Consider the following 25,176-nt stretch of genomic DNA (forward strand, 5'->3'; position numbering starts at 1 on the left):
TGAGGGATGGGTGCAAGAGCCATGTGCTTTATAAGGGTTGTTTACATTTCCAAGGATTATGCTTACTTCGTTGCAATTACCCAACTTGTTGAATAGTGCTGGAGAACAAGGTGTGAAGATTTGGCTAAATTGCCCGTCTGCTAAAAGTCAGTGCCCGACATATAGACTAACAAAGTGCTTGCTCAATGAATTAAGTTGCGCTAATGTAAGAAGATCATATACCTGCATGATCTCCCAGGGACGTTTGAAGTTGCACTCGTGTGCAGAAGTTCCCTCCAAAATAGGGTTGCCATATTCTGGCTTTCCAAATCTGGGTGCCTAATTTGCATATTGTGTAAACTAGCAGAATAGTAACTGAACATTTCGCTTCATAATTCTGCTTCTACAAGGGCTAGAGCTTAGCTTCTTTTTCTTTTCTTTTTTTTTAAATGAAAGCTGGAATCTGGGTGAGAAGTTTAAAAGCCACGTGAAACCTGGAATTTTTGGGGGGGGCATGGTAACTCTATTCCAAAACAGATGAGGAAGGGGCTTCAACACAGGAGGCACACCACCTTTTTGAAGAAGCATGAACATGTTTGCTCTCGTGCAACGCTAGTCTGCAATGCAAACTCTAGCCATAACATGTCTGGCTAACCTACAGAGCCACATTATGACATACTGATGCCCTAAGCTATGTGAAGCTTTAAAGGCCCCCCAGCATTACAAAGAATATATATTCTTCTAATAAAAAGGCCAATGAAAATAGATATAATAAAGCTTTATTTTTACTTGACAAAGATGCAACAAAACTAATAATCTAACAAAAAGGTTTTCTTGCAATAACCCTATTTGCATTAGAAATACTTTGAAATGAAAATACATTATATAAAACTTGAAATTTAGTCACTTTACTAAAAATTCAGAGGCCCCTCATGATATGAGGGCCCAAGCTGTAGCTTAGCTTGTGCCTAAATCCAGCACTGCTAATATAATATCCATGCTTTAGTGACACCTCTTGTCAGCCAGTGTGTAAAATTTATTTATTTATATAATTTAAAATATTTATGCCCCGCCCCTCCATACTGTTCAGTGCAGCTCACAACATTAATAAAATAGATAGCATCCTATATAATAAAAGCCTACAGCGTGATCCCATGCGCCCGTGTCTTTTTCGCCCGTTCTGGGCGTGCGCGGAGCGCATGCTCAGATCGGGCGAAAAAGAGACGGCCGCCCAGAGACGGGCGGCCATGTTGGACCAGGAGAAGAGTGCTGGCGAGGCGGCGGTGGCCGCGGGGCGACTGGCCCCGATGGCGGCCACCGCCGCCATGGCGAGAGGGCCGGGAGGAGCAGAAGCGGCAGGCCGAGGAGAAGCGGCCACTGCCAAAGCCAGGAGGAGAGTGCGGCCGAGGCGGTGGCGGAGCCGCAACCTCGGCCAAAGGTGGCGGTGGCTGTGGCGGGGTGACTGGCGACAGTGCGGGTGAGGCGGTGGCGGCAGCAGCGGGGCGACTGGCCCCAATGGCGGCCGCGCCCTCAGCAAGAGGTGGCGGTAGCCGCCGAGGACTGGGCCCGCTTGCCGGGCGGGGGGGAGACTTTGGGGCCCAGCATGCATGCTGGCATGAGAAGAAGAACAGAAGCGGCCCCCGCCGGGCGGGCGGGATGGCCGATGAGAAGCGGCCGCAGCCGGGTGCAAGGCCCGGACGAAGAGAAGCCCCTCCAGCCCAAAACCAACTTGCAGCCGCCTATCTGGCTGCTGCTGCTGAGGGTCATTCTCGGGAGGAGAAGGGAGGAGGAGGAAACTAGCACACACCCCCACTAGAGCCCGTTATTTAAACGGGCTGAAAACTACTAGTGTAAAATAAAAGACTAATAAAGTTAAAAGACCAGGCTCAAACCACATTTAAAAAAAACCCTTTTAATTTTAAACTTTCAAATTGGAAGTTATTAAGAGAAAGCTAAAAACTGAGAACTAAAATGAATGTTCCACAATATTTTCTTGGTAAAGACTGCAGTAAGAGCAATATGAGGGTTGAAGTGGACATGCATTTGTTTGTGTGCAACACATCAAAGAAAGAAGGCTATCTGGTTTCCAGGTGAAACTGGGGTCTGAAAAGGTTAGCTGTGATGAGAGGAAAAGCTTGTCTTCCATCCGTTGTGCGATCAGCTTGGCGTGAATAACTGAGCTATCCATTTGAGAAAAAGTAGTGTGGTATTGGTATTAGTATTCTATTATCAGCATGCAATATTGGAAGTTGATGATGTCCTGTACTCAGCGCTGGTTGGGCATTATTTGGAGTGTTGTGTTCAGCTTGCGACTTCATCGGGGCCCTCGTTTCAGTTTCAGTTTTCTGGAGGAGAAGCTTCAGAAGGGAACAAACTGCTTGCTATTTATTTAATGTTAACAAACTCTTTCATGTGGTAAGATAAGAACAGATTCTGTGCGTTCCCTGGAATCTATCTACAAATCCCTAGGGAGGTGACTCTTGGAGGGAGGGGGGCCTGTAACAGCTTTGGAGGGGGGTGATTTTTCGGGGGGGGGGCAGAATGGCCTGGAATTAAAGGGTTAAACACCTACCTCCACGCCGTGGTCTTCAATCATGCAGATCAAGTCCTAGCACAGCTACTAGGTAAAAATGCAAATAATTTACTACATGTGGTGGAGCTATGATGTCCTTTTGGGGAAAGGCTTTTGGAGAACTTCCATCAATTGCAGAGCAGGAGAATAACTGCAAGCCCTGTAATGGTGCAAGGGTCCGTGTTTGACCCCCCATCCACATAAAAACTTATTCATGAGGACCTTATTGCTCTTTTGTTAGTGGTGCACTTAGAGATAGCTAAGCACTGCGAAAGAATCAGGCCAGTTTTCATGGGAATTAGGGCAGCGGTTCCCAACAGCGGGTACTAGTACCCCTAGGGGTACGTGAAGGGTTCCCAGGGGGTACTTGGAGACCTCCTGCATCCCCACACTGCAGCCACGGTATTTGTTCCCCATCTGGCAATCCTGGCTTGAAGCTGATGCATCCTCAGAGATATGAAGGCTGCAGGAGGGGAGGAAGTGTAATCCTGTGCTCCTGACTAGCTGGCTACATAGCTACTGCAGCTTAGTATACCTCTGCCCTTAGCCTGACTGACAGTTTTGTGGCTGTACCGTTTTGTGGCTATACTAATTGTATATCCGTCTGTCTGTGCAAGGCGGTTGTCGGGGTTTCCGGGTACCCTACGTTATTCAAAGTCACTTTGCAAAATTTGGTCCAAGTTTCTCTTTGTTATTGCATCCATATCCATTTTGTAGATATACCCGTTGAATATCTGTCTGTTGTTGGGGTTCCCGGGTACCCTACATTACTCGTAGCGTCTTAGGAAGTCACTGTGCCAAGTTTGGTGCCGATAGCTCAAAGAGCACTGGGATGTATAGGAGACGGACAAACAGGCATTCAGTGTGTTCTCTCTCTCTCTCTCTCTCTCTCTCTCTCTCTCTCTCTCTCTCTCTCTGTGTGTGTGTGTGTGTGTGTGTGTGTGTGTGTGTGTGTGTGTGTGTGTTCTCTGATGGGATTGAGTCAGTTGCATATTTACTCCTGTGGTGTGTCTTTTATATAGATCTTAAAGGTAAAGTGTGCTGTTGAGTCAGTGTCAATTCCTGGCAACCACAGAGCCCTGCGGTTGTCTTTGGTAGAATACAGGAGGCATTTGCCATTGCCATCTCCTGTGCAGTATGAGATGATGCCTTTCAGCATCTTCCTGTATTGCTGCTGCCCAAGATAGGTGTTTCCCATAGTCTGGGAAACATAGTCTGGGAAACATACCAGCAGGGATTCGAACCAACAACCTCTGACTGACTGACTATATATATAGAATGTGTGTGTGTACACGCTCACTATTTTTTACAGTTATGAGAGGGGCTTTATTTCAATGGACCTTCTGTTGAGTAATTTAGTCAGGATGTCAGCCACAGACGAGTCAATTTTAGGTATCTTTATGGTTTAAGGACTTGGTTAAGTAACATTAGAGATAGTGTTCTCCGCCCCCACCCCCCCGGCCTGTTTTTATGCAATAGATTTTTGCTCCTGTTGTTGTTGCTTGGAAATGCCTTGCCCGATGGGAGGAAGGAGGGTAGGGAAAGAATGCTGACTTAAGGAAAACTAGTTTGCTTTTGAAATCTGCATAAACAGATGTTAGATGCATTTTTTTGAATTGTTGGGACTGTCACGGGAGGGGTGAAAGGAGTTTTGTGCTGCTTTAAATCACTTGGTGCCTTTTACAAGCATGCTGTAAACCCCCACATCCAGATGACTTGTGTTATGCATAAAACACACAGAAACAAAGGCATGAAACAGTACACTACTTAACACGAGACATGGTTCCCACAAGCACAGTGAACTGACGGTGCTTTCACTCACTCAGAGGTGCATGTGCATCTAAGATATGTGAACATGTGTCATCTTGGTCCAGTTTTAGCGAGATTCTCATTTCAGCCACAGCCCCAACAGAATTTAGATTCCAAGAGCAGCTTTTCCCCACTGACATCCCATCTCTTTTCATCGTCACTTGTAACCCTTCCCCAGAGGCTGCATTTTCATGAGGCGAGGTGAGGCAGTTGCCTTAGGCAGAAGATTGTTGGGGCCTCAGCAGGGCAGCAAAATGCACCCTCACCCCCCCCCCCCCGCCATCAGAGCAACTCTTGGGAACTGATCTAACCCATACAAGGAGCACTTCTCCCATACCTTGCACAGCTCACAACAGGGGTGGGCAAATTTGGCCCTCCCATTCTCCCATCATGATGGGAATTGTAGTTCAACAACAGCTGGAGGGCCCTGTTTGCCCATCCCTGGCTTACAAGCAGCATGAGGAGAGGAGAGGAGAGGAGGCTGCTGGCAACCTTTCCTCCTTTCTGCCATTTTGAAAGTGTGCAAGGATTGGTTTTGAAAGGGGGGCAGCTCCCTCCAGGGAATGGGACAAAGCAGCGATTGGCCCATCACCTCGGGCAATGCAGGACATTGGGCTGCCACTGCCCCACCCCCACCCCGCATGGATGGCTATTTGTGGCAAGTAGTCACTTTGGGGGAGGCAGCTTGTGGCAATAAGACGGTGCAGAGGAAGGTGCTGGCACATCCACATTATGTGCAAGTTTCCCGAGCTGGATCAGGCCTGCTGCATTTAATTTTTATTTTTAATGTCAAAGGGGCACTTTCGGCTCACTCCTCATGCCCTCCTGCTTTTGCTGTTCCTGTTGTTCTTCTCTGCTTCCTCTCTCTACATTTCAGCCCATTCTCTTTGGGCTGTGAACTCTAACGCTTCACTCTCTATCCTAGCGGTTCTCAAACTTGGGTCCTCAGATGTTCTTGGACTACAATGCCCATCATCCCCAGATGCAATGGCCTTGTCATTGCAGCTGGGGATAATGGGAGTTGTAGTCCCAACACCATCTGGGGACCCAAGTTTGAGAACTCCTGCCCTATTTCCTCCTTCACACACACACACCCCTTTACCATTTCCTACCTTTGGTCTGGCTTGCCTCTGACACTTAGCTGCATTCCTCTATTATAGCACCACATTCAACTAACTCTTCATTCTGACTTTCCCTGACTCTCCTTTCTCTTCCTTCCCCAGTAGTCCAGTGCAGACATAATGCTCCCAGTCCCCAGACTGTAGTTTGGAGATCCAGAGTGTGCCTGTTCCTCCCTCACTCTCCTCCCTTTTCCTCTACAGAGGCACCCTTTCCCTTCCCTGCTGTGCTTCAACCATATTTAGTGCTACATCTTCATTGGTGCATCACCCAAAAAGAAAGTAGGTTGCTTGCTTACTTTCCTTTATTTCGGTCATAGACCAGAATAAGTAGGTTGCTTGCCTCAGAACTCTTACTACCCTATGCAAATTTTATTAAGAAAAACTCCTACAATTAACTGACTTGGGCTTCTTTAATTGGATGGCAGCCCCTAGCCTTGTGCCAAACACTTGCGTGTAACATTCAGTCTGTTCTTATTGTGAAACTGTTGACAGAAAACATGTTATCCCTTGAAAAGGGATCAGCTTTTGAAATCCTCCCATTGGAAGAGTGAAATAAATTGGGCTTTTTTCTCTTAACTTGCTTTTCTCCTTTCTGTACCCTGTAGCTGATTTGGTCATAACAATTTCAGACCCATAAAGAAGACAGGTAGAAGTTTCTTTTTTAACCGGAAAGTGGGTGGCTTGTCAGGAACAGTTAGGGACTCGTCTTTTACGAAGCTAAGCAAGTCTGGGTTTGGCCACTGCCTGGATGGGAGATCACCTGGGAACCCCATATTTGCCACCTTGAGTTCCACAAAGTAAACAAAGAGTCTAGCAAGATTTGAAGCCATCTAATGGAGCAGCGGGGAAATGGCTTGACTACCAAGCCAGAGGTTGCCAGTTTGAATTCCTGCTGGTATGTTTCCCAGACTATGGGAAACACCTATATCGGGCAGCAGCAATATAGGAAGATGCTGAAAGGCATCATTTCATACCGCGGGAGAAGACAATGGTAACTCCCTCCTGTATGCTACCACAGACAACCACAGGGCTCTGTGGTCGCCAGGAATTGACACTGTGTCGACGGCACACTTTACTAGCAAGATTCAAAAGCCAACCCAAATATGTCTCTTGCCCACTGATTTTTATAGCCACAAAAAAGTTGTATCCATAACTATATAATTTAGAATTTGATTAGAACATAAAGGGCTCTGCTTCTATACAAGTTTCTTTGCTCCTATTTCTATCAAAGCAAATAAACATCAAAATGTTTCATAGCTGAAACAGAGTGCTTTTAAGAAGTTTCCAATAGTACTGTATTGTCAGACTAGTGATTTTTCATGACTTCTGGAATATCTGTGCAACTGCACAGTTCTTGCTCCAGGAATACATCTGTTGCCCATAGCTCTTGGCAGTGCATGTTGATGGGATTACAAGCAAGTATGCAAGGGCTCCAGGCATTTATAAATCAGCTTGAACTATTAAACTGGAGTTTTCACTTCTACTTAGTCACATAGGTTCAAGCTTCCAACCTGGAAATACCAGCAAAGGAGGAGAAAATCTAGACTCCAGCAAACTTTACACCCATCACCTAAAGCACTTTTGAGCCATTTCCCCATGTGAAAAACAGAAATTAGTCTTCAATGCACTTCCAACAGGTTTTTCAATTGCTTGATGACTGTATCGGAAATCAGATTTACAATTGCATTTCAATCTGGATTTTTTTTTTTTTTGGTCGTTTGTGAACAGATGGGTTTTATCTGAAGCATCTTCCACCCACCGTTGTTTCCCATAGAATGTACACCCTTGAAAAAGTCCCCCCCCGCCCGCTTTCCATATTTTTTTTTAACTTTGCCTCCCTGTACAAAACTGGAAGGAAAGCCTTGCCAGTTTCACCAATGCAGATTTATCCCACTCCCCTTCTCTGCTTTCTGGTGAAACTAAAGAGGTTGTGTTGTGGAAAGCCTTGTCAGTTTCACTAATCTTGGGAAAGCTTCATTACTGCCATTGCTGCTGCTGTTCTAAGGGGAAGGGAAGGTTTTGTTTTTCCCTTTTCTTCCTTAGGGCATGTAAGTGTGCCATCACTGAAGCTGGCTGGAAGGTGCTGCTGCTACTGTGGTTTGGAGCTCAGCTGGGATCATGTGACGAAGCAGCCAATAGGGTCCCACCTGGCTCCACAAAGCTGCTGGTTCTGACCTGACTCCTCAGTCGGAGCAACATGTTGCTCAGGTGCAGACGGGAATGCTTGTGGATGGCTTTGCCCTGCTGAACAGCCTACTTCTTGGCCACTAGATTTCAAGTGAGGAAGAGGGTGTTGAGGATTTATCTTAAACACAAAAAATCCTCCTATAATTGCAGAACTTGGCTGGACCACAGATGGGAGCAAATGTTTTTAGTAGTTTATTTAGCATACTTAATGAGGAAGAGTTGAAAGTGTAGCGTTGCCTTATTCCTATTGGACCTAGTCGTCCCAGACTGTCTACTCCGACTGGCAGCCATGTTCCCTATGCCCTGCGTACATATGGGGTTTTAAGAATTCAAGTAATAATCTTTGAAGGCGAGTTGGAATTGCAGCGACATCTATCAAAAGCGGTCATTGCCTTAAGAGCAAAATTCTATGCAAATGTCATACAGAAGAGAGCGCTGAATGGAGAATGGGCACATTCTTGAACAAGCAATATCTTGTTTCCTCAGATAACATGCATGTATCACTAGCTGAAGCCCTGGAGGTTCGGGGAGGACCACTGCACGAAGAAGAAATATGGGCTGTATTGAATCAAAGTGCCGAAAGCCTTCAAGAACTGTTCCGAAAAGGTAAGGCCTTGTCAGCACAGTCTGGCCTGCAGCCAGAAATGTTATGGTGGTGGGGCCCCAGGGTTTACCTGTGTGTCATTGAGGATGGGGAGGAACACCATCACAGGTGAGGCAAAGGAACAAAAACCTAAATAAGAGTTTAATATGTTGAAAATTATTCAGCTTATTGGATAATGCCACTGCCATCCGCTTCATAATATGTGGGAGGGGGGAGCTCCTGGTGGCAACCAGTTGGTAGCCCCCCCCCCCCCCCAATGCCTGCTAGAAACTATCTGATGTCATCAGGTAACATAATTCATAGGGAACATTCTGGAGAAAAAATGGTGGGCCCCAAGAGAATTGCATCACCGCCAATATGCCCCCTTGTCCATCCTCCCCAATTGTCAGATACCTCCTGGTTTTCACTGCAGACAAGTTGGTAAAATTGAAGGGGGCACACTTCAGCTCAGCCCTCGATGGAGTACTACCTGGACGATTTCCCATATATCTCTAGAAGTGACAGGGATTTAGTGTATTTGTTGAATTAAAGCTGGAGATTTGAGGTACAGGACTGGAATATCACTGAATGGGCTAGTTAATATGGTGTGATAGGGCCCACACAATGGGAGCAATGCAGACCGTTGAATACCTTTGAATGTTCAGCATTCTGAAACATTGAATTAAACAAATTGTCCTGCTTGTAAGTTCCCATCCAAAGCGTTTGGAACCCGGCCTTTGTGATGACATATTTGGCACTGTGTCAAGGCGTAAAGCCTAGGGCAGTCTCTCCTCCTACTTCAGACTTCTTAAAACAAAAAAACGTGTCTCAAAGGTCAAATTTTATTGCAGTTTCAAAAATACCATTCCCCAGTGTGAGTGAATAGAGGAGACAAAGTACTGGGGGGAAACTTAATTTATATGAATACACTCAATTGTGTGCGTGCATTTTCCGTTTTGCTCTGAGAAAGTAAAAAGTGTGAGAATACGACTCATTTCCGCTTCTTCTTTTGCTTGCTCTTCTCATTTCTTTGTGACTATTTTCGTTCTTTAATTGTATATAGTCCATTTTCGTAATAAAGGTGGAATACAGTATTGGAGGTGGTGGGGGGGTTTGTTGAATCCTGAATCTGCCTAAAAGTATTACTTTTATATACTCTGCAAAGAGTTATAAGGAGGGGAGGCAGCATCATAATATTGTAGCATAGAGTAATTTTATATATCAGTACCACTACTACGAATATTGTATATTGCTTTGCAATAAACATTTTCAAAGTGGTTTACATAGGATAGTAATAAATAAACAAGGTGGTTCCTGTCCCCAAAGGGCTCACAATATAAAAAGAAACACACCATCCCTCCGCCCCAGCATCATTATTATTATTAATTATTATTATTATTATTATTATTTTTACATTTATATCCCGCTCTTCCTCCAAGGAGCCCAGAGCGGTGTACTACATACTTGAGTTTCTCTTTCACAACAACCCTGTGAAGTAGGTTAGGCTGAGAGAGAAGTGACTGGCCCAGAGTCACCCAGCTAGTTTCATGGCTGAATGGGGATTTGAACTCTGGTCTCCCCAGTCCTAGTCCAGCACTCTAACCACTACACCACGCTGGCTCTCTCCCATAGCCTCTATAGGAGGTTATAGGCCACCTCCAGCCTCAGATGCAGGATGCCTCAATCCCAGTTGCAGGGGAGTAGCAGCAGGAGAGAGGGCATGCCCTCAGCTGTTGCCTGTAGGCTCCCACCGGCATCTTGTGGGCCACTGTGTGAAACAGGATGCTGGACTAGATGGGCCTTGGGCCTGATCCAGCAGGGCTGTTCTTATATTCTCGTGTTCTCTCTCTCTCTCTCTCTCTCTCTCTCTCTCTCTCTTACTCACTCACTCACTCAGAGGGAGAAGTCACACTTAGCATTTATAAAATGCTTTAAAGTGTCCCAAGCACTTATTATACATTGTTTTCAGTTATCCTTACAACACCTGGTAAGGTTGGTCAATATTATTATTCCCATGTTGCAGAGAATGGCCTGATGCTTCAGAATAAGCTGCATTGTTGTTTTGGGCACAAGTACTTGTGACATGGGAGATCTTTAATTGGAGTGAGGAGCCCAGATTTGATCAAGGCTACAGTGCGGAAAAAGGGAAGTTGGGAAATAAGATGAGGGGGAAAGTTAAATTCCCGCCTCCCACCCCCACAAGCTGTTGCTCCAGTCACAACCAGCCATACATTTAAGTTGAAAGCACACTCATATACTTTGGTCTTCACAACAACCTTGTAGGTAGGCCAGTTTTATTATTCTCATACTTCAAATGGGAGCCTGAGGCACAATGGCCAAATTCATGGAGGCAATGGGATCTGAAGTAGGGACTTCTTCTTTTACTGCACAGTCTTCTAACACTCTGCTATAGAAACTCTGTACATGGGAACATAGGAGGCTGCCTTCCACTGAGTCAGACCATTGGCCCAGCTAGCTCAGTATTGCCTACACAAACTGTCAGTGGCTCTCCAAGGTTTCAGGCAGGAGTCTCTCCCAGTCTTACCTGGAGATGCCAAGGAGTGAACCTGGGACTTTCTGCATGCAGCTTCCCTTCCATTGAGCTGTAGCCCCATTCATTCTGGCAGTGCGTCTGAAAATACCATCCCCATCCATCTGTTGATTTAGGAAAAACAATCCTTGTGTACCTTGAGCCCCTGGTGGCGCAGTGGTAAAACTGCTGCCCTGTAAGCAGAAGGTTACAAGTTTGATCCTGACCAGGGGCTCAAGGTTGACTCAGCCTTCCATCCTTCCGAGGTCGGTAAAATGAGTACCCAGAATGTTGGGGGGCAATATGCTAAAATCATTGTAAACCGCTTAGAGAGCTTCCAGCTATAGAGCAGTATATAAATGTAAGTGCTATTGCTATTGCTATTGTGTACTGCAGAGCAGTGCTATGCAAGAGAGACTGGAAAACAGTGCCAACAAAAGGAAAGCACCTGTGGTCTTTTGCAAGTGCTGCAAGCCTTATCCAATAAGCATTTGCCACAACAAAGCAGCTTATAGGGCTGAATCATCGGTCTTTCATTCCAGTGGAAGGACTACATAAGAGTCTCACTCTGCAGTAGTGGTTTAAACAAGACCCAGCTATTAAGGTATCCAGGGGGTCTAGCTGATGGAACTCTGGTAGAATCCTGCAAGGTAATTCTTAGGTTCTGTGTCCATCTATAGCTAGACAATTGGTTCTGCTGGTTCTGCTCTTTGTGCATGGATTATCTATTCTATTCTATTCTATTCTATTCTATTCTATTCTATTCTATTCTATTCTATTCTATTCTATTCTATTCCTATACCGCCCTTCCAAAAATGGTTCAGGGAGGTTTACACAGAGAAATAACAAACAAATAATTGGATTTTTTTCTGCATTATTTCCAACACTGGTTATTTCACACTGCATGTTTCGCACTTGTGTCCGGTCTTATGGACACTTACTCAGAAGCTAAGTCATGCTTTGCTCATTGGGAGTTGTCATAAGAAAGCGTTGGTAGGACTGTGGTCTGCGCAGAAGCAGCACTTGAAACTGCCTGGTGTCCATGAGCTTTGCTGGCCTTACATTGGACTGGTAATGCTATGACACTCTAAAGATGAACCCTATACTCAAGGGCCATTGCTCGTGATCTCAGAGCAAGCTTTTTGCCACAAATAAAGGGTTTTATTGCTCTACTACCTGTGCAAAGAGGCACCTTTTTAACGCGATGATTCTCTTTATTTAACTGGCCCTGTCCACCCCCAGCACAGTACCTCCAGTGATGGTGGCTGGTGTCTATCTTATGTTTCTCTTTAGATTGTGAACCCTTTGGGGACAGAGATCCATCTTATTTATTTGTTATTTCTCTGTGTAAACCACTTTGGGAATTTTTGTTGAAAAGCGGTATATAAATATTTGTTGTTGTTGTTTATTACCTCACTCACATACACTTGTACATACACACACTTTCCTTCAAATATCAGCATCGTGTCTGGAGCACTTTGATGAGCTGCACTGACAATGTGGGAAGAGTTCCCTGTCCCTTCATCTTCCATAAAAAAGCTTTTTATTATTAAGCCATAAAAATCAAACCAAGCAGGGACTCTTTCCAGCACAACAGAGAGAAGCAGTTTTTCTCAATATGTGTGTTACGTGGAAGATGGAAGAGGATGAGAAATCCTGTACTGTGTTTCTGGTATTGATTAGCCACTCCAGAGAGATTTTACCACACCAAGTGCAGGACTACAGCTCTGTATCTAACTGGCAATGTGGGATAAGGAAATATCACCATCTATCCACTTCCCTGCCCATTGGCCATATGATGTATACATGCTGAGTTGGCTGTAGTGTCTCCTTACTTTCTTGGTAACCCTCTTGAAATAAGTATTCCATAAGTATATGGACTAGTAATGCTATGACACTCTGGAGATGAACTCTATACTCAGGGGCCATCGCTCGTTGGTGCATCTGCTTTGCAAGGTCCCAGGTTCAATTCCTGGCATCTCCGGCTGGGAATGTCTCCTACCTGAATCCTTGGAGAGCTGCTGCCAGTTAGAACACACAGTACTGAGCCAGGTGGACCAATGGTCTGACTCAGCATAAGGGAGCTTCCCATGTTGCTGTGGACACTCTTTGTGGTTTGGATTGAAATGCCAGCATTCCAATTCTGTACTCAGCACCTGTTCTACACTGTCCTTTATAGCTAGGGCCGGCCACGTCAATAAATTATAAGTGCCCATCATGTCCACAGGTTGTCTGCATTAGCTCTCAGTGGTTTGGTTTGGTTTTGATATGGACATCCTGCAGCAGGTTGTGTCTTTCAGCACATGTAGGGAGTAGCCCGCACCAGTGGAGTGCAGAAGAATTTTTCCCCCTGTCTGCGGAATGAGTTTTGTTCTGGGCAGCAGTATCAAGGCAGTGTGCGGGCATGTGCATTCAGAGTGGGGCCTTCCTGATTCAGCCTGAGCGGGATCTAAAATTAAGTGAATGGACATTAAAAGAAATGCATTACCATGCACATGTGTGCATGCTCCTTCCTTAGAGGGAACCTCAGAGGCACGATGACTCTCAATACCAGTTGCAGGGGAGCAACAGCAGGAGAGAGGGCATGCATATCCCTCGTCTGTGGACTTCCCAGAGGCATCTGGTGGGCCACTGTGTGAAACAGGATGCTGAAATAGATGGGCCTTGTGCCTGATCCAGCAGGGTTGTTCTTATGTTCTTAACCCTGTGTATAGCATTATAAATCTCAACCCCTGCATGGCACTTCCGGGTACATTGCTTTGTCTTGAACCAGACCAAAATTCCATCATTCTAAGACTCAGCATTTGTATAGCACTTTGGATTGTTCAAAGTGTTTCACATGTATTATCTTGCTGTTGTAATGCTTCCAACAACCATCAAAGGCAGGGGTGGGCAATAATAATAATAAACCTTGTTTGTTAGCTGCCCTATAAATTGTTCTCTGGGCAGCTCGCAACACAGGATTAAAACCTACAATAAAAACACAAAACACTTAAAATCATAACAGACAAAAAGGGAGAAAAGAAAATACAAAATACAATACAAAGCCATTTAAAAACTCATTTTAAAATTTGATTGATTAAGTTACGTCAAGTTGGTGTCAACTCTTAGCAGCCACATAGGTAGATAGATTCTCTCCATAAGAGCAGCCCTGCTGGATCAGGCCCGAGGCCCATCTAGTCCAGCATCCTGTTTCACACAGTGGCCCACCAGATGCCTCTGAGAAGCCCACAGGCAAGAGGTATGTGCATGACCTCTCTCCTGCTGTTACTCCCCTGCAACTGGTATTTAGAGGCATCATGCCTCTGAGGCTGGAGGTGGCCTATAGCCCTCCGACTAGTAGCCGTTGATAGACCTCTCCTCCATGAAGTTTTCCAAACCCCTCTTAAAGCCATCCAGGTTGTTGGCTGTCACCACATCTTGTGACTGAGAATTCCACAAGTTACTTATGCGTTGTGTGACAAAGTACTTCTGTTTGTTGGTCCTAGATTTCCTGGCAATCAATTTCATGGGATGACCCCTGGCTCTAGTGTTATGGGAGAGGGAGAAGAATTTCTCTCTATCCACTTTCTCCACACCATGCATGATTTTATAGACCTCGATCATGTCTCCTGGGTGTCATCTTTTTTCTAAACTAAAAACCCCAGGTGTCGTAGCCTTGCCTTATAAGAAAGGTGCTCAAGGCCCATGATCATCTCGGTTGCCCTCTTCTGCACGTTTTCCAGTTCTACAATGCTGCTGCTCATCCTTGCTGCTGCTCGTCCTCTTCTTCTCTTTCCTTCCACTTTCCCCAGCATTATGAACTCCATGACATCAGCAAAGGGATCTTGAATTCTCCCTAAGTCCTGTTGTAAATAGCAGTATAGTTCTTAGTTTTGCACTTAATCTGTTTTCAGTCCAGTCCTTCACCTTGTTCGGTCCTGGGGCTCCCTCTGACCATTCCTAACTTGGGCTTTTCTCCCCCAAAACTGTTTTAAAGGGCAAGCCCTTGTTTTAACTTCTTAGATTGCTTAAATTTAACTTCCTAGATTGCAGTTCAGTGAGTTATGTGGAGCAATGTGGTTTGTGGACTGGAGTCCTCCACAGAAACCCTGTGGAGGCCGGAAAGGAATCGTGCTACTGGGGACGTGCTATCGCCCTCCGGATCAAAATGCCGACAGTGACTGGGAGATGCAGGAGGAAATCAGGGAGGCGTCAAGGAGAGGCAGGGCTGTAATTATTGGTGATTTCAACTACCCACACATAGACTGGGTAAATTCACATTCAAGTCAGGACAAAGAGGTCAAATTTCTAGATACGCTAAATGACTGTGCCCTAGAACAGTTGGTCATGGAACCGACCAGAGAGAAGGCGACCTTGGATCTAATTCTGAGTGACACCCAGGACCTGGTGCATGATGTCAGTGTCATTGACCCTTTAGGGAACAGTGACCACAGTGCCATCAAATTCAGCATACATGCGGGGAGAGAATCACCAAGGATGTCAAACACAGACATTTTGAATTTCAGAAGAGGAAACTTCTCCAAAATGAGGAGTATGGTGAAAAGAAAGCTGAGGGGGGAAATCAGGAAAGTCACTTCGCTCCAGAATGCATGGTGTTTACTCAAAACCACAGTACTAGAAGCCCAGTCAGCTTGTATACCCAAAAGGACGAAAGGTACCACTAAGTCCAGGAGGATGCCAGCGTGGCTAACGGGTACCGTCAAAGAAGCCATAAAAGTGAAGAAGACTTCCTTCCGAAATTGGAAGGCCTGTCCAAACGAAGAGAACAGAAAGGAACACAAACTCTGGCAAAAGAAATGCAAGGTGACAATAAGGGAGGCAAAAAGAGAGTTTGAGGAACATTTAGCCAAAAGTATCAAGGGGAATAACAAAAACTTCTTTAAGTACATCAGAAGCAGGAAAACTGCCAGGGAGGCGGTTGGGCCATTAGACAGTGGGGGAGTGAAAGGGATTATTAAGGAGGATATGGAGGTTGCAGAGAAACTGAATGAGTTCTTTGTGTCTGTCTTCACAGCAGAGGATACTGAGCATATGCCTGTTCCTGAACCAGGCTTTTTAGGGATGGAGGCTAGAGAGCTGAGTCAGATAGAAGTGACAAGGGATGATGTTCTCAACTGTCTGGAAAAACTGAAAGCTAACAAAGCACCAGGGCCGGATGGCATCCATCCAAGAGTCCTCAAAGAACTCAAATGTGAAATTGCCGACCTCCTTGCTAAAATATTTAACTTAACCCTGAGATCGGGCTCTGTACCAGAGGACTGGAGAGTAGCAAATGTAACACCGATTTCCAAAAAGGGATCCAGGGGCGATCCGGGAAATTACAGGCCGGTTAGCCTAACGTCTGTTCCGGGCAAATTGATGGAGAGCATCCTCAAGGATAAAATTGTATAGCACCTAGAAGAACAGGCCCTGCTGGGAGTGAGCCAGCATGGCTTCCGCAAAGGTAAATCTTGCCTCACCAATCTTTTGGACTTCTTTGAGAGTGTCAACAAGTGTGTGGATCAAGGTGATCCAGTTGACATAGTCTACCTGGACTTCCAAAAAGCTTTTGACAAAGTTCCTCATCAAAGACTCCTGAGGAAACTTAGCGGTCATGGGATAAGGGGACAAGTACATGTGTGGATTGCTAACTGGTTGAAAGACAGGAAAGAGAGGGTAGGTATAAATGGAGAGTTTTCACAATGGAGGGAAGTAAGAAGTGGGGTCCCCCAGGGATCTGTACTGGGACCGATGCTTTTTAATTTATTCATAAATGATCTAGAAGCAGGGGTAAGCAGCGAGGTGGCCAAATTTGCAGATGATACCAAACTCTTCCGGGTAGTGAAATCCGAAACAGATTGTGAGCAGCTCCAAAAGGATCTCTCCAAACTGGGGGAGTGGGCGACAAGATGGCAAATGCGGTTCAATGTTAGCAAGTGTGAAGTGATGCACATTGGGACAAAAAACCCCAACTTCAAGTATACGCTGATGGGATCCGAGCTGTCGGTGATGGACCAGGAGAGGGATCTTGGGGTTGTGGTTGACAGCTCGTTGAAAGTGTCGACTCAATGTGCGGCAGCTGTGAAAAAGGCCAATTCCATGCTAGGGATCATTAGAAAGGGGATTGAAAATAAAACGGCTAACATTATAATGCCCTTACACAAAACTATGGTGCGACCACACTTGGAGTACTGCATACGATTCTGGTCATCACATCTTTAAAAGGACATTGTTGAACTGGAGAAGGTACAGAAGAGGGCAACCAGGATTATCAGTGGCCTAGAGCACCTTTCTTATGAGGCAAGACTACAACACCTGGGGCTTTTTAGTTTAGAAAAAAGACAACTGTGGGTAGACATGATAGAGGTCTATAAAATCATGCATGGTGTGGAGAAAGTGGAGAGAGAGAGAGAGATTCATTTCCCTCTCACACAACACTAGAACCAGGGGTCACTCCATGAAATTGGTTGCCAGGAGGTCTAGGACCAACAAACGGAAGTACTTTTTCACACAACGCGTGATCCACTTGTGGAACTCTCTGCCACAGGATGTGGTGACAGCCAACAGCCTGGATGGCTTTAAGAGGGGTTTGGATGACTTCATGGAGGAAAGGTCTATCAATGGCTACTAGTCGGAGGGCTGTGGGCCACCTCCAGCCTCAAGGGCAGGGTTCCTCTGAGTACCAGTTGCAGGGGAGTAATGGCAGGAGAGAGGGCACGCCCTCAATTCCTGTCTGTGGCTTCCAGCGGCATCTGGTGGGCCACTGTGTGAAACAGGATGCTGGACTAGATGGGCCTTGGGCCTGATCCAGCAGGGCTGTTCTTATGTGGTTATGTGGAGCAATGGGTCCAGTGGCAATGGAGAAGCACACATGTGCTTTCCTGGAGTGATCCATTAGGCATCTTTAATTTATTTTGCAGCCGGTCTGTCCAGCTCTGTCATTCTTGCTTGCTTTTTCCTGGAGAGAGATAAGCAGTAGCAACCCATCTGAACAAGCCAGAAGGACTCCAGATGTGGTATAGTTGCCTCTGGTTCCCAGCAGCTTCTCTCTTTCTCTCCCTGGCATTAATGCAAGCCATGCTGCCTGCAGATTGGTGGACTGAGCCCACACAACTTTCCTTGATGAATGCCCAAGCTGCAGGCTGCACAGCTCTTGTTAATGTCCCACCAGGTTGAGAGAGAAAGGAGCTGCTGTGAACCAGAGGCAGCTGTGTTTCGTTCAGCTAGTGGATATAAGGTACCTTTCCCTGTCTCCCTAGTCTGAAGTGAAAGCAAATTCCATTTAAGTTGTTCAGTTCCTACCACAGCAATATATTTATTTTGTCTCAGAAGAAACCCGTGACTTAGTTTCAGCTTGAAGCTGCTTCATGCACTACACATTCCCTTCTTGTGAAGTGTGTGTTGATTGCCATGTGTATGGTCACACATCTGCCGAGTGCCATGCAAACCATCACAGCGTACGTCTGCTGGGAAGCCCCAGCACATCATGGCTTCTCAAAAAAGAAGAGACTTCTTAAAAAGTCTCTTAATATTGCCATCCAGCACCTACGAAGGTGGAAGCAGCGGAGAGCTAGGTGAGGCTGTGAGCTCTCTCCCGTGCTCTGTGCAGGTGCCTCCACTTCTGCACTTCCTCTCCGGAAGAGGTCATGGAAGAGGGAGGCGGCTGACAAGATTCAGGGCTCTGAGCAATTCTGTGGAGGAGAGCTGGTCTTGTGGTAGCAAGCATGAATTGTCCTCTTGGCTAAGCAGGGTCTGCTCTCGTTTGCATTTGGATGGGAGACTCCATGTGTGAGCACTGTAAGACATTCCCCTTAGGGCAGGGGTTCTCAACCTTGGGTCCCCAGATGTTGTAGGACTTCAACTCCCATAATCCCCAAACAAAGGTCACTGGGGCTGGGGATTATGGGAGATGAAGTCCAAGAACATCTGGGGACCCAAGGTTGAGAATCCCTGCCTTAGGGGATGGGGCCGCTCTGGGAAGAGCACCTGCAAGCATGCATGCAGAAGATTCCAAGTTCCCTCCTTGGCCATCTCCAAGATAGGGCTGACAGTGACTCTTGCCTGCAACCTTGGAGAAGCCGCTGCCTGTCTGTGTAGACAATACGGAGCTTAGATGGACCAGTGGTCTGACTCGGTGTAAGGCAGCCTCCTATGTTCCTATGAGAACACATCATCCCCTAATGATGTCCCTCCTGCCTCTGTTCTAGGCTTCTAGTGAGTTTCATGATTCATAATAGAGCAATGGAGAGGAGAGGATGGTGCTAGTTCTGCAGAACTTTACGTGAGAGTGTCCTTGTGCTAGCCAGGCCTTTGCTTAATTCTGGCTTCTGAGCTGGGATAGATGCAAGGAGGAGAGCCACTTTTGCTCCTGTTGGGGTTCCCAGGCAACATCTCATGAATAATGGGATCACACGTATCTGATGCTCACTGTAATAACTTGGCTCCTGGCCCAGCACTGATGGTTTACATTGGGCTGTATTAATCTTTCTATTTCCACCCACCCACCCACCCCCGAGATAATGAGCAGACTATTTGGAATCTCCTGCTGCAGGCAGGCAGACTGCTCTAGTGTACCTTTATATTGAAGCACATTTGAAGAGCAACACTTCTCAATTCATAGTCCTTGATTTTGAAAAGTAAAAAGTGAATAGGAACCAGGGTTCCCTGAAGTCGGAGTACTGGGAGATTATCTTGACATGGGAGATCTTGAAGTACTTTCCCAAACAGTACACAACTGATCTGTGGAGTTCTGTGCCACGAGATGTGATGGTGATGGCCACCAGCTTGGATGTCTTTAAAAGGGGCTTAGACAAATCTGTCAATGGCTACTAACCCTGATGGCTCTGAATACCAGTTGTAGAGGATCAGCAGCAGGAGAACGGGCATACCTCTGCTTGTAGGCTTCTCAGAGGCATCTGGTGAGGCACTGTGGGAAACAGGATGCTGGACTAGATAGACCTTGGGCCTGATCCAGCAAGGCTGTTCTTATGATCCCATTGCTGCCCAGCTGTGAACTTATTATGTGGTCGTGCTCATTCAGAAACTATTCATGTCCGGTTTCTCAAGGTTGTTAAGGAGTCATGCAAAACCAGAAACTTAGCATTTTGTATCATGATAAAGCTTGCAGCTGGAGCTGGAGCTCAGGATGAGAGCATGCACATTGCAGAAGTTCTGGCATATTGGATACCAGGGCTAGGAAAGATCTCTCCCTGAGCCCTTGGAGAGCTGAAGACTGTCACCTCCTCTTGCGTGACGTGGGGAAGAAAAAAAACTTGAGAAAGTGTGCAAGGCGGTCTGATCTGGGCTGCAAAATAAGACATTCTGGGATTCTTTTAACAGAGAGGCCATAAGTTTTGCACTTCTAATTTTACAGGATCCGTAGTTGAGCCGCACTGTTAGCACAGAGAGAAGGCCGGTATTCACCCCAATTTCAGCATCAAAATGGAGTATTGCGTATGAGGTTAATCTGCACAAAGATTATAAAATCCTGAAAAATGTTTCTCCCAGGCTGGTCCCATTATTCCACCTGTTTTAATTACTTTCTCCAGCACTTGTCATTCTGAGGGTGTATCAGATATTTATGCATGCTGTATCTTGTATTATTGTGCTGCGTGAGGTCAGAAGCAACAGGTCTTTCCAGTGATGTTTCTTTTTATGTGAATGCAGAAGAGCAAGCCTATCCTTTTCATTCTTCTGAAAGCGAGTCGGGTGTTGCCTGTTTCAGCTGGAGAGCTTACAGAAATGAGAGTAGTTAAGAGGGACTCTGTAAGTGTCATAACAACCTACCTTCACAGGGTGCTGTGAGGTTTGGCGGGTATTATGTCTCAATCAGTCCAGGCGTTTCAGTCCTTGGGTCCCCCAAGGTTTTTGGTTTACAGCCCCCATCTTGCCCGGCCACAGTGAACTTTGTGATGGGAGTTAGGAACTTATGAAGCTGCCTTATAAAGTCAGACCATTGATCCCTCTAGCTCAGGCCTGCTCAACTTAGGCCCCCCAGTTGTTTTTGGACTACAACTCCCATAATTCCCAGCCATGGTGGCCAATAGCCATGGATTATGGGAGTCGTAGGCCAACATCTGCAGGAGGGCCGAAGTTGAGCAGCCCTGCCTAGCTCATGATTGCCTATGCTGACTGCTAGTGACTCTTCAAGATCTCAGGCGGGAGTCTCTCCCAGCCCTACCTGGAGATGCCATGGATTGAACCTGGGGCCTCAGATGCTCTCCTACAGAGCTATGGCCTCATCCCCTAAGGGGAATATCTTACAGTATTCACATGTAGTCTCCATCTCCCAACCAAATGCAAACCAGGACAGACTCTGCCTAGCAAAGGAAGCAATTGATGCTTGCCACTGCAAAACCAGCTCTCCTCCCCATTTGGAGCTATCCCTCAAAAAGCCTTTTGATGCACCAGAATCATAATGCCCACCACGTAAATAAATGATTGGTAGATCCTCCTTGGCAGTAATGGAGAAATGCAAACAAAATCGCCTCCTGCCTTTGCACAACTGCTCTCAAGCAAGCCTCCTTTGTTTTCTCTCCTCCAGAGTCAACCTTACCGTGCTAAGTGAAAAGGCAAAGATCTCTTTCCTCTCTCTATTCAAAGTACAGGAGTTGGGGAAATAAGTCTTCCCAGCAAAACAGAATTTTAATCTTCTTTCCAGGGCCACTGGAATTTGGGGTATGGCTCCTAGTCAGTTATGTGTCATTTTCAGCAGTTAGCTACCAGATTGGTGAGCTAAGTCCACAACTATGCTGCCTGGTCAAAGGAACCTCGGGAGTTTAATAAGCATTGCCAGAAAGCAGCTAAGTAGCATGGGTTGGTTGGTTTTTAAATAACACATCCTTATGGAGGCAATGCAGCCACATTATTCTGGCAGATAGGATGCAATATGAAGGAAAGGCACTCTTTATCAGGGGTTGGTGGGAGAAAAGTCCTGTACTTGCTTTCAGTGGGCATGTGTACTAGCAAAAATTAAATATCCAAGGAAACCCATAATTATTTTGAGCATCCTAAGGTCCAAGAGCTGTTCTAGATGTCATTGCTAATCTTGACTACTGAAACCACTGCCTTGCTGGCCTCCAGCCCTGTTGCCTCTCTCCATCCCAGCCAATTAAGAATGCCACTGTGATCATCATCATCTGCCCTCCATTTTAATCCACGAGCCAGACTTACAAACTTTGGGCATTGGCACTATCTCGGGGGACAAATACTCATAGTAATTTTTGGCAATGTCTCCCCCACTGGAGATGGAGAAGAGGTTGATGGCATTGTTGCACTTACAGCTTTCTCTGTGTTGTCACCACTTCTTTTATCCCTACCTCCAAAGGATTGGGGTAAAATTGCAGTCGTTTTTCCACAGAAGGAAACATTAGGGTCAGGTTTAGGGTCGCTATGAACAAATTGTTCTACTCTCTCCATGGAGTAATCTTTGGCCATTTCTACCAACTGTCACTTCCACTCCTCTGACAAACTTAGATTGAAATTTTATAGTTGTTTTTGTGTGTTTAAAACTTTAAAAAAACTTTTAAAACTCCATTGCAAATGTGGCCCCCGCCGGCCCGATGATCAGGACAATAAAAGCATGTTAACCTCTGAAAGCCCAAAGTACCATTTTCCTTCTCTAGCGGTGAAGATCTTTGCAAAAATCGTAATGAGCATGCATCCTAGCAATTGGTACCAACCACCCAAGCTGGCGGACATACTCTCTGCCATGGAACTGTACACCCTCTCTACATGTTTCAGTGCTTTATCCTAAGAATAAGGACCATTTCTCCAGGGCATGACACTGCCAGGAAACCAGATGTACTCTCTGAATTCACCCCACAATCAACCCACCTAGCCATGGAGGTGGGACAGAACCATGACATGGCCTTGGTACAGAAGGACCTTGCTATTCGTGGGTCCAGCACTCGCAGATTTGCCTATCCATGGTCAGGTAATTAGCACCCGACCTCCGTATACGCGTGGGGGGGGAAGTGGTCAAGGGCTAAACCTGCACATCCACGGGTTGGGGGTGGTCAGAAATTACCTCGGAGATAATTTCCGGCCAGCATTTTGATTGCTGGAGTGATTGGGAGCCATTTTATGGCTGAAACCGGGGCAAAAACCATGATTTGTGGCCGGATTTTAGGACAGTATGACACTTTCCAGCATGGTACTGCACTATGGGGGTCATCTGGAGGCGATTGGGGGCAAAACCCGTGATTTTTGGCTGAATTTTTGCACCTGGGAACCTAGCGCCTCCCCCCCCCCCAATTCCCATTGCTCTAATGCCCGATATTCACACATTTGGTATCCACGGCTCCCCCACGAATAACGCGGTGCTCTTGGTATGCATGTATTTTCAGTTCTGGCAACCTGCTCTTTTTTCCATTAGAAGCACCTCTTTCATCTGAAATGTTGGAATTCCGACCTGATCTGACAGTTGGGAGGGACCATGTCAGCCCCCCCGACAACTTTCCAGTCGAGTCGGGTCCGACATTTCCCAGTGTGGACAGGCCTAGAGGCAGTATGCCACCGAATAAAGGTTGCTGGGCAGTGAATGCAGGAAAGGGTTGTTGCCTTCCAGTCGGAATCTGACTGGCCACAGTAGGAAGCTCGATGCTGGACTCGATGGGCCTTTTCATTGGATCCAGCAGAGTTTATATGCTTAGCTCCAGCAATGCTGCGGCATCAGTTGCTCCCAGACCATGCGCTGCGCCCTTGCCTGCCTTGGTCTGTCCATTACTTTACTTTACTTGGTTTTTGCTCTTTGCCATTTACAGACTAGTGCAGGAGTTCCCAACCCTGGACCCCCAGATGTTGTTGGATGAGGAGAGCTGGTCTTGGGGTAGCAAACACGAATTTCCCCCCTTTGTTAAGCAGGGTCCACATTGGTTTGTACTTGGGTAGGCGACTACATGTGAGTCCCGTAAGAGATTCCTCTTGGGAATCCTAGCTCAGTGGTAGGGCATCTGCTTGCATCCTATGTTCCTGTCTTGTAAACCAAATCTCCTCCCTCCCCACCACATGCTGCTTGTTAAGGTGCAGCAGAGGCATGCAGGGGATAAAGAAGAAAATGGAAGCTTCTGGGCATGTTAAAAGAAACATCCTTGGTGGTCTGTGTGCTTTCCAGCATGAGTAACAGGCAGCAGGCCTATCCCATCGTGTGTGTGTGAGAGAGAGAGAGAGAGTGAGAGAGTAGCAGGTACTCCGGATGAGGATAGGTCAGGGGCGAGACTTGGGTTAGGTCTACACCTGCAGGAGAATGAGGGGTGACTGGACTGGACTACTTCAGATGGGGCATCCCACTTTTGAAGGCTCCCCATATTGGGAATTCCCTGCAGATAGAAAGCTAGCCCAGCAGCTGCAAGGGTGGGGGAGGAGCTTTAACCCAGCCTTTTGCCTGCTTTGCTGGTTTTCTTTTTTGCAAGCATTTTTAATGTAAAGGATTATTATTATTTCTTGTTTACACAGTCAGACAGGTGTTATTGACTGGTTTGTTTTATCCAGACATCGAGTCCTTCCCAAGGACCTGGGATGCCAGAATTTTATTGTCAATGGTTATAGATATCGTCGCAGAATATAGGCTGTTCCCAGTAAAGCTGCTTTCTGTAATTGGCTGATGGTGATTTCTGTGGCCCCTATGGTGTTGAGGTGCTCTTCAAGGTCTTTTGCTACAGCACCCAGGGCACCAATTACCACTGGGATTATTTTGGTCTTTTTCCCCTGGTATTGCTATGTCGATTATTTTGACTTGTTTTTCTTTCTTCTCGACTACTGTGATATCTGGTGTATTGTGTGGCAGATGTTTGTCTGTTTGTAGTCGGAAGTCCCATAATATTTTTACATCTTCATTTTCAACAACTTTTTCAATTTTATGGTCCCACCAATGTTTGGCTACAGGTAGCTTGTATTTTTTGCAGATGTTCCAGTGTATCATCCCTGCTACCTTGTCATGCCTTTGTTTGTAGTCAGTCTGTGCGATCTTTTTACAACAGCTGCTCAGGTGGTCCACTGTTTCATCTGCTTCTTTACAAAGGCGGCACTTGCTGTTTGTTGTGGATTTTTCTACTTTTGCTCTTATTGCATTTGTTCTTAGTGCCTGTTCTTGTGCAGCCAGTATTAAACCCTCTGTTTCTTTCTTCTAGTTGCCATTCTTAAGCCATTGCCAGGTCTTGGTGATGTCTGATTTTCCACTTATATTGTGTAAATATTGACCATGCAGGGGCTTATTTCTCCATTTTTCTGTTCGGTTCTTGACTTTTTCTTTCTTGTAGGCCTGTTTTGTTTCATTGGTGTTGAATAGTTTCGCGTTCTTGACCATTTGAAGTGCATCTTCTTCACTGTCCTTGATATATTCTTCAAGGCCTCTTTTCTCCTCCTCTACTGTTTGATGGACTTGCAGCATTCCTCTTCCACCTGAGCTGCGAGG

At 46.1% G+C, this 25,176-nt stretch overlaps 1 protein-coding gene across 6 annotated transcripts in view; it reads left to right on the top strand.

Moving 5' to 3' along the window:
• Positions 1-25,176, top strand: part of PTPN13 (protein tyrosine phosphatase non-receptor type 13) — a 204,958-nt gene that overhangs the window by 38,247 nt on the left and 141,535 nt on the right. For all 6 annotated transcript variants that reach the window (XM_053256446.1, XM_053256447.1, XM_053256443.1 and 3 more), the window contains one exon: positions 8,155-8,274. In XM_053256446.1, the coding sequence (XP_053112421.1) occupies positions 8,160-8,274 (115 nt within the window). In that variant the 5' untranslated portion in view covers positions 8,155-8,159. Of the gene's footprint in view, positions 1-8,154; positions 8,275-25,176 lie in introns of those variants that run through there.

Source organism: Hemicordylus capensis, chromosome 5 (genome assembly GCF_027244095.1).
Source record: "Hemicordylus capensis ecotype Gifberg chromosome 5, rHemCap1.1.pri, whole genome shotgun sequence".
Taxonomy (NCBI): Eukaryota; Metazoa; Chordata; class Lepidosauria; order Squamata; family Cordylidae; genus Hemicordylus; species Hemicordylus capensis.